We start from the raw sequence: 16,423 nt of genomic DNA on the forward strand, positions 1-16,423 counted from the left end.
ATCTTTGCTTCTGGGGGTCCCTGGCACAAAACGTTTTCAAATGGGGGTCCGCGGTCAAATGTATACCAATTTAGGGGTCCTTGGCATGAAAAAGGTTGGAAACCACTGCTCTAAACAGCGTCCAGCATCCTTCGTGCTGCAGCTCTGCCCTTGTTGGTTTGTCTCAAGGACGCCATGACGCTCGCATCGCATCCAGCGCGCAGCATCCGAGCCGAGGCGAGCCTCTCATCTGCGTGATGAGAGGCTCGCCTGAGCCTATCTTGACTTGACACTATCTTGGGGACGGTTGATATAGTGATATATTATAACACAATGACCTGATATGAAATCAGCGGAAATATATGCGACCATGTGCATTGATTGCATGTGATTATCAGAATAGGCCTACATTATACTATAATATCCCAATTTGTAGGCCTATAGTAGCCTAAAAACAAAAGTCATCGCAATACAATGAATGGCAATGTGTAAAATATACATCCGAGTAACGTTATATCACGTTCATTTCTACATGAAGGCAAAAATGAGCAGGTGCCATTAATGCATCAGCATCAGCATCATATATATTTTTAAACTACCTTATAGCTTCGCGAAAACATCCCTCACTGTTTTGTTTCACATCCTGCGACTGCAACATCCTTTCAAATCACACATTAAACATTTAACATTTAAAATAGAATAATAGTGGGAAAAAAACGCTCCATTCATTCATTTACTTACGCCCGTCGGGAGGATCTGCCTAAATTTCTCGAGATCTGTCAAAACCCTGCTGTCTCTCTGACGTCAATGATATATAGGCATAGCCAGATTCATACCTCGTCGCACGACGGTGTCGCGCTTAGAAAATAGCCGATCTACACGTTAACAACGCGTAGCGTCAGCGATGCTTTCTGGGCTTGTAGGTCGGCTATATTCCGACCCGCGACACCGTCGTGCGACGAAGCATACATTTGGCAATATTTTTCGTCATGATCACGTGACCAGTATAGCCTACAGTAGGGATAGTGGATACTAGGGATGCTGAATCCCATAGCCTGTAGGAACAATGATGGAGGCAGGAGGGAAGCAACTGGCTGTGATTCGTTTGTTGGTTGCCAGGCAACTGCTGATGTGAGCAAGCATCACCACTTGGGGGGACAGGGACATCACTCACATCCTGCAAAGGTAGCCATTGAAAACCTAAGAGATTGAATAGAGTACTGTTCTGTTGTTTGTTTAAAGCTTGGATATGCAGAATACATATAACTGGAATGAGAAATGTAGTAGGCTGGTGAAGTCAGATTTATTCATAAAGTGATTTTAACATAGACCTACAAATAGGCTATGTGCAAAGGAGGAGTGCATAGATGGACATAACTGGACAGTGTCAGTGCATCCAAATTAAACAACAGCCACTAGGTGAAAAATGATGCTTATGGTTAAGTAAAACACATTTAGCTTATGTAGCTAAACAAAGCCCTTTTGAAATGCAGCCTACTAAGAATAAAGTCTACCAGATGTGGTGGAATTGCCCACAAGCGGCCAAGAGTTGAGTCAGTCCTAACAAGATCCTTTAGAATTTTTCCTCTTGCAAACAGCGTGAGTAGAAACTCGCCCCTTCACAGCTCCACATGGTGCACGGGTTTAATCCAGGACACTGGCAGCCTGCCAGGGAGCAATTTTGGAAGCATGGAACTCCCATAATGTACATAAATTACTGCCAGAGAGTTATACGAGGAACAGTTTTTCAAAGTAAGGTTTCCCCCATTCTGATGTGCCACGAGCCATATGCTTTTCATAAGTAGTCTGCATTAAACGGTTTCAAACCCTTGAAAGGAAGAAGGGATCACAGAGCTACTGGAATACGCATGAAATTATACATCGCCATAGTGCTTGGAAGGTGTGCAGCCCATTAGTAAAGGGGAATACAAAAAACAGTACCTCTTTAAAATATATACTGTATGGATACCACAAAATCGTATTCCCTATATACTTATGTTGGACCTTGATCCTGGTGTAGAAATAGAAGATGGGATTCCATATAAGACTAACCATCTGCATGCCTGGAACTTTTTATACGAGCAGTTTTAAGAAGGAGTTTGTACTCTCTGTAGTATATGGTACAGCTTGTTTTCACCACTGTGCGGAAGCAGTAGAAATGGAAAATAATTCATTGAGACTAATGCACACAACATTTTTTTCTATATGGCATCAAAGTATGAACATTTATTCCTGTTCATTCTATAGTCATTTAATTTGTAGATGATCGATAATGGCTCCAGTATAATTTGATAGCTACTATCAGTTGATAGTATGGATTTGTGAGATAGATTTGAACCAACACCATCATTTGTGCCTTAGCATACCTTATTATACCTTGCTAAGTGATAATAAATATAAAGATAAACCCTATACCCAGGTTGATGCCATTGGTGAGAAATATCCCAGTAGTAGATTTCATGAAAATAAAGCTCCCAAAAACAGATAATACAAAACATAACTTAGGCTAAATAAATCAGATTTAAATGGGGATTTTATTTTTTAATGGTATTGCATATGGGGCACTTTGCGTTCTACAGCACTTGATTGGTCAGGGGCCAATCATGGTCAGGTTTAATTAATACATTTGAGTTAATTACTTAAAGCAGCTCTATGTAACTTTCCTCTTCTACCCCGGATTTGAACCTGGTTTCCTGCTTAAATGCTGACATTTTTAACATTGAGCTAACAGAGCCGTCCTGCTTGCTCGGGAGATGAATTGAATCTTGACCATCAGGTCAGAATTCGTGTCAGATCCTGTGTCTAGGTGAGACAAGACCTTTGACACGATCTAAATGTCTCGATAGAAGAGCAGGGAGACAAAATATGACCACCCCAATTGTTTAACTATTACAATATTGTATTAACATACTCTACCATACAGATTGGACAAAATTAAAATTTATTCATAAAAAAACTTACATTGTGAGGCTTTAAAACCTCTAGACTTAGTAAACTGGACCTGAGTTGTCTTTTTTCCTCTTTTTTCCATCTACACCAAATCTCTTTGCCAAAAATTGCCAATCTACAAGTGAGCTTGTAGATCTGCTATTTTGATCTAATGTTCCAGAATATGAATGCTGGGGTTCAAGTGGTTAACGTGAGGCACTAGTAGGTAGTGTGGTGAAGCTTAGACAGGAGCTTGGTGTGGTAAAGGCTAGGGCTAGGAATCAGGATGTGGGGAGGGCTTTCACCATTCTACAACTTAATAGCGTTTCCTTTTCCAATGCTGTCTGACGGCTGAATATCCACTGCCTATTTTTAAACTGACGATGATGGGAGGATGAAAACAAAAGTTCTAGCAGCAACATAAATACCCAACTGTACTTCTTGTCCTACAGCTATAACTACAGTGTACACACTGTATGCCCTGTATACTCTGGTGCCTGAATACAGAGTACAGACAGTATGTAGAGTGACATCATGTACTACTAGTTTGCTGTCTGTTGTATTCTCTTAACTCCCGTCTACAGAGCCTCACGCTGTACTCGTACACATTCTGCGGAAGGGAGAGAAAGAGAGGAGTGGAAAAAACGAATAGGTCCCGTCTGACATTCCTCCCTCTGCTGTGCCTGAGCGTGTATACGCGGAGCTCTCCACAGCCTCGCTCTAACTATTCCAACCATGCTTTAGAGACGGAGCAGACCAGAGGGGTGTGTCATCTGAGCACAGGGGGGCTGGGTTTCCCCTCGATGGGTAGGGTCTCACTGACAGGTGGGCGTAGTTAGGGAGGAGACAGGGGTGGGGTTTAAGGGGGGGGGGGGAGTCTAGGGGGGCTGGAGAGGGAAAACCGCCACCGGCTGCAGCTTGACTGGAGGGTTTCTCTGCCTGATGAGGCCATTCGTGTCCCAGTGCTCATGTGGTAACGTCCAGCACCACTCGACTTCCCCTAGACACTGACGGGCCTGTATCCAGGGATAGAAAGAGAGAGCGAGGGAGAGGAAAAAGAGAAAGGAAGAGTGCATGTGTGCCTGAAAGTGACAAGAGAGATACTGAAAGAAGGAGGTGAGAGGGAGAAAAGTGCAGAGGACCAGAGAAGAAAAGACACCCAGAGAGGGATACAAAGGTGAGAGAACAGAGAAAGATAACAACCAAAAGAACCACCCCGTGAAGACAGTTTCCTAACAGTCCTTCTGTGTTGAATCCCGTAAAGATGGCAGCCATGGCAGCAGTGGAGATCCCCAGCATCCAATTTGACCCACAGACCCTCACCGAAATCTCAGACGATGAGATCAACCTCCCCCCGTCGGATGATGAGGGTGATGCCGCCGCCGCCAAGAAAGAGCATTCCACCCTGGGCACAGAGGGCGACACCGGCGACGAGGAGGCAGTCAAGCTGGACCCACAGGAGAACGGGGTGATGGTGCTGGCGCTGCTGGATAAGATCATCGGCGCAGTGGACCAGATCCAGCAGACCCAGAACGGGCTGGAGGCCCGGCAGCAGGACATGGAGCGCACGGTGACCAGCATCCAGGGCGAGCTCACCAAGCTGTCCAAGACACACAGCACCACGTCCAACAGCGTCAACAAGATGATGGAGAAGGTGCGCAAGGTGAGCGTCAACGTGAAGACGGTGCGCGCCAACCTGGAGAAGCAGGGAGGTCAGATCAAGAAGCTGGAGCACAACGAGGCCGAGCTGCTCAAGAGACGCAACTTCAAAGTCATGATCTATCAGGTGAGAGAGAGAGAGAGAGAGAGAGAGAGAGAGAGAGAGAGAGAGAGAGAGAGAGAGAGAGAGAGAGAGAGAGAGAGAGAGAGAGAGAGAGAGAGAGTGTGTGTGGTTTATTTGTGTATGAGCATGTGTGCATACAGAGTTGAGTGGTTTGTCTGTGAGGTATGTGGTTGTGCATGTGCGTATAGTGTGAGTACAGTCCTTGTACATTATACATCCTTGTAGGATTGTGTGTGTGTGTACTGTATGTGTGAGTGCGTGGCAGTAGGGTAGTCTGGATTGACATTGGGATGGGTGTGGCATGATAGTGAACCAAGGCATCAAAAAGTGTGTGTGAGTGCGTGTGTACGTGCGTGCGTGTGTGTGGCGTGGGGATAGAGATGTACAAGGGTACTTGAACGTGAATGAAAAACCTCTCGTTACCTCATCACTTTCCAAATTGTGGGGAAAATTATTCAATGGTGGCTGAAGGCACTGACTGCATCGGAGACGAATGGCTTGCCACAAACACTACATAAACAGAGGTGCAAAGGCTTTAGGAAGAGGTTTTTTCTGGGGGAGTGGCAACCGCTTACCTCGAGGCATTCCTGGCAAGTGCCCAAGAGCTGTTCTCTATCTCACCATTGCCCCAACAAAATCAAACATGCCACTCACAAGTTAAATGTTTAATTTTCCAAACCAGACAGATGGTCTTAAAAAGACCCCACTCGAATTATTTCTTTACCTGACATTTCTCTCTGATACCATGTGATCCTCCTACTGTAGGAACGAAGGAATATAACATATTTTTATTATGTTATTATGTACATTGTTGTTGTGTTCGTGAATCTCACTTCCAACCTTACACTCTGAGCACATGGCTGTGTGTGAAGTTGGTTGCACAGCAAAATGTGTTAATTTTAATTGTCAAAGTTAATTTTAAATAAATTATTGTTAATGCAAGTTAAATTAACACTCATGAAGCGAATAAGCCGAATAGGCCAAATAGAAAGTTGAAATAGTAGTAATACTACTACTACTACCTCTAATAATAATAATAATAATAATGATAATTATGCATTTGATTTATAACATACTTTTTATTGACAAGAAATCTTAAAATGCAACAAATATATTTCATTCAATAGATACTCTAATGTCATTTCCAATCCCACTAATGTGTCTAATATATATGCACAAATGACTCCGTAAGTACAGTACAGTAATATCTGTGCAATAAACATTGGTATGTGAATGTTATCTCCAAGATGCTATTTCACACAACACAGTAAAATCCTCAGTGTCCATTTCTCCATTTGTACACTCTCAGAGTTAAATAAACACTGTGGATTTGTACTGTGTATGGGCCATTTGAACCTTACAGTACCTGTCTTATGCCACACCCAAATCTACATTGTGCTTTTTTTCTCAATACTTTCCTTTTAGTATTAGCAACCCACGTTTATGAGTTAGGATGGCAAGCCTTTACATGTGGACCCAACTCCCTTCCTTAACTAAGTCATACAGGATCCATTTGGAAAGTCATTTCACTTTTTCCCCATTTTTTTTAAAACAAAGATGGAAAATACCACAAGGACCCTCAAGGTTCTGTTTAAGGCAGTGGAGTGGTAGGGGTTGGTGAGAAAGAGGGGGGAGAGAGAGTGAGAGGAGAGCGTTTGAATCGCAGATAATAAAATACACTGTGCCGTGTTGTTTTTCCTTTTCTTTTTTTCCTTTTTTTCTTTTCGAGGCGAGTTGAGGGGAGCCCCGAGTGCCGGCTTTATTTAGCCCAGCCTGATGTGTAATGGCTTGCAGCTTTTTGCACAGTGGCGCGAGAACATTCAGAGTTTCCACCCTTGACTCAGACATTATGACTCGCATAGTTCTTTCTCAGTCTAGAGATTTTACCAGGAGAGGAGAGACATTTTAGGCAACTGTTTTTTCATGATTGAGGATAAATTACACGAACGCACACACGCACACACACACACACACACGCACACACGCACACACTTTCCACCCTCTCCTATTATGCTGAGGGATGCTCTGGCACAACAGCTACAGTACATATTTTATGATGATCTGCAGATAGAGCTCTGAATTAAAAAGGCTTATCCTCATCATCAACTTAAATGGAATTTGATAATTGGATTATTTCTTAATCTACAGGGGCCATAAATCAATAGTTTAATTAACTGATCAAATGCTGGAGCCGAGGGCTGCAACTTTCTGGTACAGTCTGTTTGGAACATGGCGGGCAGGATGGGTTGACATTTTGCTGCTCTTAGCCAACATCGTAGACCCTGTGGCAAGAGAAACTCCTCCATATCTGTGTAGCTCTCACACTAACTCAAAACATTGGCTTTATTTATAGTTGCCAACTATGACATAAGGTCAGACTTATCTTCATTATTTTAAAAAAAAAAGGAAAAAAAGCTAACCGCAATGTGTTTCTGTTTTCAATTCTTTCTGTGTACTGCTCTGTCTGTTGTCCTTCAGGGGGAGATTCTTTCGAAATCAGCACTAGACAGAAAGATTCCACTGACACACCCCCGTGAACTGTAGCACTGTTTTTCTGGCTACTGAAGGCTACATGTCAACACATAAATACTTAACCTTTGTGAGCATTCATTAGTATGGTTGGCATATACTCCTCTGTAAAGAGCTGTCCAAGTGTCCATGTACAAACACTTCAGCATCATTGGTTTAAAAGTAATGCTTAATTTATACACATTGTACTACAAAGTATAATCAGACCTGGCGGACCATGAAATACTCTGTGTGTGTGTGTGTGTGTGTGTGTGTGTGTGTGTGTGTGCGTGCGTGCGTGCGTGCGTGCGTGCTTGCGTGCGTGCGTGCTTGTGTGTGTGTGTGTGTGTGTGTGTGTGTGTGTGTGTGTGTGTGTGTGTGTGCGTGTGCGTGTGCGTGTGCGTGTGTGCGTGTGTGGCGCTTTGAATAGAGAAACTGCCGTGTAAATAAAAGGAAAGGTCTCAAGTTTGATGCCCTACAACAGCGATGTTTTTACCATCAGCAGCGAATAGTAAGCAGTGCAAGATACCAAGCCCCTATAAGCGTGCTCTTTGTCAGCAGAAGGCGTCTGCTAAAAAAGGAAATAAAAACAATTTATGTGGCTGCAATTAGGTATAATAAATAGGGGGCTGAGGTAAAAGTTTCCCCGACTGAAATTAAATCTGTTTTGCCGCCTTCTCATCACGCCCTCCCCAAATGACCGTTACTGCACTTGCATTACCCATGCATTGCGGTTGGTCAAAGTGTTTCCATTAGCTGTATGGGAATGGTTTACTGGTGTAGGTTGTGAGTGGTACTGTACATATACTTTAGTAGCAATGAGACTAAGCAAATAGAGGCACTTATATCACACACACACACACACACACACACACACACACACACACACACACACACACACACACACACACACACACACACACACACACACACACACACACACACACACACACACACACACACACACAAGAGTTAAATCCAGCTAAAGATTGAAAGGATCAATGATAGAGCACCCTGACCTGTCTAATCATGAAGTGCTGGCCAGAGAAGTCAGAGTTAGAGTTAACTATGGGTTTCATTTTTCTGTTAAGACTGGAACATTTTCATGCAAGTAGGAAAAAGAATAATGTGGAATAGGGAGGACGTCATTAGGGGTGAATGTAAACTATTTGTAGAAGAAGATACGGTGTGTAGGGTCATCATTCATCCCGGCGCACGTAGCACATCCTGCCCAACGAGTACAGCCTTAGCAACGGATACTAACGTTACAGTGTTTTCTGATGGCTTCAGATCTCTTTCCAAGCGCCTTCTCTTTTGATATGACATCATATCAAAGGCAGCCAGTGTGGTACAGGGTGTGGAGTGTGATTCAGACGTTCCTGATTGAGCCTGTACTTTTCTCTCTTTTTTTTTACGGAATAAGAATTCAACTGGGATCGATGCCCTGGGGAAAAGCCCTGCCCTGGACCTCTCCTGATAATAAAAACACACTGTAACTCATTGGTATTCACTGCAAAAAAAAAGGGGGTAGCTAGCACAGCGAGAGGAAACAGCTGGAGTGCTTTGTAGTGGAGCGTGGGGTGTTTATCTTCCCTTTACTACTGGATGTTGACCCGCCAGTCACCGATCCACTCCTCATTACTGGGCGCTGCCGCCCTCTGGGCCTCCCTCCACACGTGTGGTCCTCCTGAACCTGCCGGGGGCCATCTCCGTCAGGGAGTGGCAGAGAGGGGGCGTGGCTAGTGCTATGCTAATGCTAACAACATGCTGCGTTACACAAAGCCACCACCAGTCGGTGTGCCTAGCATAGAGCTATCCCGGCCCACTCATTTCAATGAAAGCTGCTCACCCAGCACATTTGCCCCTATAGGGGACACACTCCTTCTGGGTATTCATTATGTCACTGTGGTTACAACGCATGTGCTTTTAGTGTCCTTTATGCGTCCTATAAGTCACTAACTACCTCCATGAGTGAGCCTGTGTGTTGAGCCCATTGGTCGATTCCATTACTGATGAGGGCAAACTTGCAGTACCAGAGTTGGCCACTTGTCAACTTTCGCTTCAAAAGCCACCCCCGGTCCTGGGGCGGGGCCTGATGCTTGGAGAGGACAAGCTAGGATGAGCAACAGGAGTGAGTGGACCATAATCTGCGTAACTCTGTCATCACGGCAGTTGAAAGTGACAGCCTGCTCCTGGTTAGCAAGTGCAGCTGTCCTCCTCTGGGAGTGTGAGTGAGTGTTAGCAAATGCAACTTATGCCATGTCTGTTAAGCCGTAGCTTTTGTTCCTCAAATTTGTGGACAGCTATTGGACAGCTGTGTCCATGTGTTGCTGGGACTTGCTGCATTTACTGTGGATCCAACTTGGAATGTAGCAAGTCCATGGCATAGTGTGAAAGAGAGAGAGAGAGAGAGAGAGAGAGAGAGAGAGAGAGAGAGAGAGAGAGAGAGAGAGAGAGAGAGAGAGAGAGAGGAGAGATGAGAGAGAGAGAACACGAGGGAGTGTACAAGAATGACTGAAAGAGATAGCAGAGAGAGGAAGATAGGAGTACGCGTGACTGACAGATTTGCATAAGCAAATGGTGGGACTGTGGGCATAAGAGTGTGAGAGAGAAAGAGACTGAATGATAGATACGTGGTGAGGTCTCCATCTTCTGTGTAGGGAGTGGATGGGTGTGTTGCGATGAAGAGCAGGGGCCATATTTAGACAGCTGAATCACAGCACAGGCATTCCTAGCTCTCTGCTGTAACCTCCTCTGCTTTACTTTCCTCTCTTCTCCCCTCTTCCACTCTCCTCTCCTCTTCTGTACTCTCTTTTCCTTTCCTTTCCTTTCCTTTCCTTTCCTTTCCTTTCCTTTCCTTTCCTTTCCTTTCCTTTCCTTTCCTTTCCTTTCCTTTCCTTTCCTTTCCTCTCCTCTCCTCTCCTCTCCTCTCCTCTCCTCTCCTCTCCTCCTCTCAACTGGAACCAGTCAGAGACTTCCTCTCACTACTCCCCGACTCCTTTACCCACCTGGGCAATTAATATCTCGAATACTCCTACTACACCCCACCCTACAATCCATTATGTCATATTACTGTATACTCCCTACTACACCCCACCCTACAATTCCTCATCACAACTCCCATGCACTCTTATCGCTCCTTCATCTTCAACTTTCTTCACCTCTCTGTTTCTTCATACTATCGTATGGCATGCACCTTTCACCAATACCCTGGAGATGATGTATGTTTGGTTGTGTTGTATACAGTATGAGCACCTAGTGATCCTGGGTTGGATTTTGGAATTGCAGGCAGTGTGGCTTTGCTTTTGCCCCAAGTATTACCCAGTCTCTTCGTTGGTCTAAAAAGCACTGTGAATTCATAGGATCACAACAGCAGGTTACTGTAATACTGTAATTCCTACCACTTTATTCATACTGCACATTTTCTTTGCACCTTTTATATTCTCTTTTCTTGTCCTGAAGTGCCCCCCCCCCCTTTCCTGACAATCAAAAGGAATCAAGATGTTGGATCCTGGAGACAACATCTCACGTTCTACTGTCAGAGGAGATATTGTTCTCTCTCTCTCTCTCTGCTGGGCTTGTCATCCACCACTACCTCAAAACACCTGTTGGCCTCACCTCTCTCTCTCTCTCTCTCTCTCTCTCTCTCTCTCTCTCTCTCTCTCTCTCTCTCTCTCTCTCTCTCTCTCTCCCCCCCCTCTCTCTCTCTCTCTCTCTCTCTCTCTCTCTCTCTCTCTCTCTCTCCCTCCCTCTCTTGTATAGAACAAGAGAGGCAATCAGCAGCACCTTGACAGCACTGTCAAAACACCATCTCATTTCACTGTCATCACCATTCTATCCAAATGAGTCACAAACGAGGCAGGCTGGGAGTGCAGCAGGCGCGCTCGCCTCCCCCAAAGCCAGGGCCCTCCATCAGCCTTCCACAGAGATTCAAAACAGAGAGGCGGCGGCATCAAAATGATAAAGTACACATTTGGCCGAGGGCCTGGGAACGATCAAGGCCCCCGTAACGTCTCGCATGTAAATTCATCAAGGGCAGATCCATTCCTCTTGCGCAGGTCTGTCCAGATCCATATATGGAAATGTGTGCAAGAATACTCCTGTTCTTTCTCTCTCCCTGCACGGCTCTACAAGCCAGACTGTGTGTAGCGCTGCTTAGTCAGGGAGGTGGGGGTGGGGGAAGGGGGGGTTCTGGCTTCAGAGATCAGTGGTTCTCAATCCTTTTCATGTCAAGGACCCCCAAATGTATTTGGTTGTGGACCCCCATCTGAAAATGTTTTGTGCCAGGGACCCCCAGAAGAGTGTAAAAAAAAAATCGAAATTGTCCAGTACTTGTCCAATAGAGCTTGTATATCTGCTATTTTTGAATTGCCAATGTAAAAAATATGGATAAATTGGTTAAAATGATTGTGATGCTGTATTAACACATTTTGCAGGGGACCCCCTGGAGCCCCCTGGAACACCCCCCCCCCCACCCCAAGAACCGCTGTAGGTACAGTAGGGACAGCTTGCCTTGCTCTGTACGTTATGACATCATTGATTGGAGCAGGGCTTGTCGGACAGGACAAGGAGGCAGCTGTGCCGCTCAAAGGAGAATGGAGAGAATGAGAGTGTGGGGGGGGGGCAGACGATGGAGTGAGTGAGGGATCAGGGGGGAGAGAGAGAGAGAAGTAAATAGAGAAAGGGGGGAGAAGGGGGGAGTGAAAATGGACATAGGGAGAGCCACATGCTCGAGGGAGATGCAACAAATGGAATATGAGAGAGAGAGAGAGAGGGAGAGAGAGAGAGAGAGAGAGAGAGAGAGAGAGAGAGGGGGAGGCAATCTAAAAATAGCAGCTATCGCATACTTGTTTGATTGTGAGAAGGAAAGGGCCTTTAGGAGATTGTGTTCCTGTTTGGTTCGTGTCTGTGGACCTGGACCAGCTGTTGCAGGCCCGCCCCTATTGGATTGTTTTGTACTGTTTAACAGTAAAGGGCAATCAATTGATTTGCCATGTGTCAGAGAGCATTCTTTTGGTTTCCACCTTTTATCTCTGTTCTTTCACAGTAATTCTTTACTTGAAGTATGATGTGTTATGTGTGTGTGTGTGTGGGGGGGGGGTATTTACCCTTGCATTCCATACTAAAATATGCTGCTTGTACTTCATTTATATCAGTTGGCACCGAATCATTGCAAAGATACAGTGCTTTTTCAACTCTGAAAGTGTAGAAATGAAACCTGGTGCATTCTTACACTTTCAGAGTTGAATTATTTGAATGGATTTATACATACGGAAACAGACAATAAATAATGATCTGTGTGCCTTTGTTACAAGGAAGACCTACTATGACGATGATGCAGGTGTACATGGTCCAAAAAGGCCCCTTAAGGCAGCAAATGCTATCGACTCTACATCTTCATTATATTGACCAAAGTTTCTCCATGACTGTATCGACTTCCATACAGATCATTCCTCAGCTGCTGCTCACGTTGGAATAATTAACCATTCAGCAAACAAAGTACGGTATTATACCTTGACAGGCTTTCAAAATCTAGTTTCAATTACAAACATTTTTTTTCTTATCAGCTGCCCTTTAATGAAATGCATGACGACTCTGCAATAATGTTGCTCACTTGACTTCAATAGAAGCATTTGTATCCTAGGAAATCATCTTTTTTTGGCCAGAGGTTCTTTCCACATGAGTCAGATTTGGATGAATCATACTTAAAAGCTCTCAGCAATGAAAGCTTTAGTTTATTTGTTCATAGGTTCTCATCATATGATTCCAGATTTTGAAACCGATTTCTTTCATGAAAACTCAGCCTGTAGATGCATGATCAACTTGTATCTTGACCGTTAGATAACGGAGTTTATACTTTGGTCTAATTCAGGGTCTTCCCAAATGGAAGAGCCAGTGCTTATTTTTGCAGTAATGACATTCTGCAGTGACATTCACAAATGTCTTCTTTAAAATAAAATAAACTGCTGCAAAGTTTCCGCAAGCTTTAGCATACAGTACAGTTGAATTATTCTGCTATACAATTTTAAGTGTTAATGGGTTCAGGGAGTTGGAGGGGGGAGGAGTGGGGACAACCTGTTATATACAGGAGGAGCGTAAAAGGAAGAAGCCACTTCTTTTTCAGCCCCATAAATCTCTCCATAAACACTGGCCTCCTCCATTGTTATTGGAAAGATTAACAAGGGGTAGCCATGGCAACAGCCACTGTCAACCATCGCTGTCCGAGTCACTGTTAGCCAAGCGTGCTGAACTGTACATAGACCAAGACCAGGCCAAGAGTGCAGGGAGGTTCTATACCAGTGGTTCTCAAAGTTTTTAATTTCAAGGACCCCCATAACTCTGAGAGTGTACAAACGGAACCAGATGGACCTGTAAGGGTCCATTTGGTTCCGTTCGTACACTCTCACCTGCAAGGGTCCTTTTTTAGAAGCCCCTCAAGGAACCCTGAGGGTCCCTGGACCCCACTTTGAGAGCCACTGCAGTCTTGTGAGTAATAATAATCCAAATTAGGATTTTCAAATCAGGATTGGACTCATATTTGAATTGAGGCTCAACGGAATAACGGGCATGTGAGGAAAGGAGCGTTTGGACTTTTGATGTACTGTATGAGTTTAGAATTTCGGGCCTGATTTGTTTATTTGTGGAATCATGGTAAATTATAGGATATGGGAGTGGAATGGAACACCCAATAGCGTCCATAGAGATATTAATGATAGGGTTCTATTGTGGTTACATGTGCTTGTAGTGCACTGTGTGTGTGTGTGTGTGTGTGTGTGTGTGTGTGTGTGTGTGTGTGTGTGTGTGTGTGTGTGTGTGTGTGTGTGTGTGTTCTTGCATGCATTTTTGCATGCGTGCATGTGCATTTGTGTATGTTTGTGTGTGTACATGTTTATGCATGAATGCACTTCGAGTATCCCGGACAAAACTATGTTGGAAAAACAACCTCCAGCGATTGTCGACAATGGCAAGCTGCGTCTTGCAGTGACTCTGTGTGTGTGTGTGTGTGTGTGTGTGTGCGTGTGTGTGTGTGTGTGTGTGTGTGTGTGTGTGTGTGTGTGTGTGTGTGTGTGTGTGTGTGTGTGTGTGTGTGTGTGTGTGTGTGTGTGTGTGTGTGTGTGTGTGTGTGTGTGTGTGTGTGTGTGTGTGTGTGTGTGTGTGCAGGACAGATCTTAGGGCAGCCTGCCTAACATAGACATGTCAGTAACCTTGGAAACCCTTTAAGAAACCCTTGTTTTGCACCAGATTCATGCATGTGTTTCCACCAAAGCTAGTACAATAGATGCTAACAATAATGTTAGCTTGAAGCATCGGGTGCAAAAGACAAATCCTGCTTTCACTCGCCACATTTATTTACACAGCCTTAACTGTGTGGTCTAAAGCTAAGTTGAAAAGTGCCTGGATTGTTTTTCTATCTCACGTTGGTAGGATTCCAAGAATAGAAGCTACTATACTGTAGCCATAGAGAGGAACATCTCCCTTGGCCTTTTCCCAAGGAACCTATTCAGAGGAACAGGTGATGCGGACCTGTGCCTTCCAGCTATACTGTTGTCTATTGTATATGAAACGTGAGCAATCCAGCCAGGATTTTATTTCCTCCGGGAAGATTGGGAGATTTGATTCAGCCAAAATTGAAGAAACAGATCCTGACCTACACACACACACACACACACACACACACACACACACACACACACACACACACACACACACACACACACACACACACACACACACACACACACACACACACACACACACACACACACACACACACACAGCTATATGCATGCACTTGAAAAATTATGTTTAGTTGAGGTGTAATTGTGCAGTCAATCATCTTTGTATGTTTCGTAATGTCTTGAGTGAGACAAAGCAGCTGTTAACTGTCGGAAATGTTGAACTGAAGTTCAACATGGATACCAGCCAATTCTTTCTTTGACCTTTTTACCCTTTCTACCTATCATCCCCATTTCTAGTAAATTTTAGCAGAACTTCTCCATCTTAAAAGGTTCGAGGGAATCTGGAGTTTGACTGTTTCTACATAAAGTAGGAGTGTTTATATGTATAATAGGAGTTTGTTTAGTACTGTAGCAGTGTTTCTAGTACAGTAGGATACAGTTGTGACTGCTGTGCAAAGTGTGTACCTGTGAGGGGAGAGAGAGCACAAGGAAGGATGGAAAAAAGGGAGGACAAAAAGAGAAAAGAAATAAAGCGAGTTAGAACCAACGAACGAGTGAACCCAGTGTTGCTCCAGTGCTGCCTGTATACAGCAACATGCCTGGTGACTCATTTGCCTCCCCTTAGGGACCTGTGGCATGCCATCACTTTATATAGCAAACCCAGATCTCATTCTCTTTCTCTCTCCCTCCCTCCTTCTCTCTCTCTCTCACACACACTCCCTCTCACTCTGGGTCTCTTGGCGGTGATTAAAGATCCAGTGAAGAGACTCGGAATGGAAAAAAGACAGCAGCACAAAAATGTTTCTCCCCAGAGTTTAATGCAGTGTACGACAGTCACACACATTCCCATGGTGTTTACATGAGAATTGAGCTCACACAAACACGCACACACGACAGTGTATATGTGAATAGTAGTCTCTCCTCTCTTTCTCGTGCTCTCTCCCACTCTCGATCTCTCTCTCTCTCACTCTCTCTCACTCTCTCTCTTTCTCTCTCTTGACACACACACACACACACACACACACACACACACACACACACACACACACACACACACACACACACACACACACACACTGGCTACAGGAGTGCCCACCCATCACCCAGTGGAGTCTGCTTGTCGGAGGCCTTGGTTGTGCGTGACTTCCCTTACCTCAAACTGCCGATGGCGATATCTTTCCTCACAAAAGTATATTTTCATGGGGCGACCCGATAGCTAGATCCGGTTCGACTCCCGGCACAGCAGTGTGTTAAACCCCTGCTCTCTGTCCACCTTTCCTTTCTGTCACTACGACTGTCACTATCGAATTAAAGCAGAAATGACTAAAAAGTATTTTTTTAAAGTGTGAAAACTGAGTGTGCTGATTAGTTTTAGATGTAAAATGCTTTCCAGCTGCTCTTCACCTGACAGTGAGAGTTTCACTGGGGCTTAATGCATGTGGAGGAACACGCTATCCCTCCCAGTTCTACTCCCTGCTGTAGGCGCCCCTACCAATCTGTAGGAGTTGCACTTCGCTGCCAGCTTGCTCCATACAAACACTATACT

At 44.5% G+C, this 16,423-nt stretch overlaps 1 protein-coding gene across 2 annotated transcripts in view; it reads left to right on the forward strand.

Annotated features, from left to right (window-relative positions):
- Nucleotides 1-3,819: 3,819 nt before the first annotated feature.
- The window catches only part of LOC308105532 (caveolae-associated protein 1-like), a 32,373-nt gene continuing 19,769 nt past the window's right edge, over nt 3,820-16,423 (forward strand). The window contains exons 1-2 of one of the 2 annotated variants that reach the window (XM_080456331.1): nt 3,820-4,084; nt 4,172-4,693. In XM_080456331.1, the coding sequence (XP_080312457.1) occupies nt 4,172-4,693 (522 nt within the window). In that variant the 5' untranslated portion in view covers nt 3,820-4,084. Of the gene's footprint in view, nt 4,694-16,423 lie in introns of both variants that reach the window. The other variant, XM_080456330.1, reaches the window with a different exon arrangement.

The sequence above is a fragment of the Gymnoscopelus braueri genome (assembly GCF_963280865.1).
Source record: "Gymnoscopelus braueri genome assembly, chromosome: 17".
Lineage (NCBI taxonomy): Eukaryota > Metazoa > Chordata > Actinopteri > Myctophiformes > Myctophidae > Gymnoscopelus > Gymnoscopelus braueri.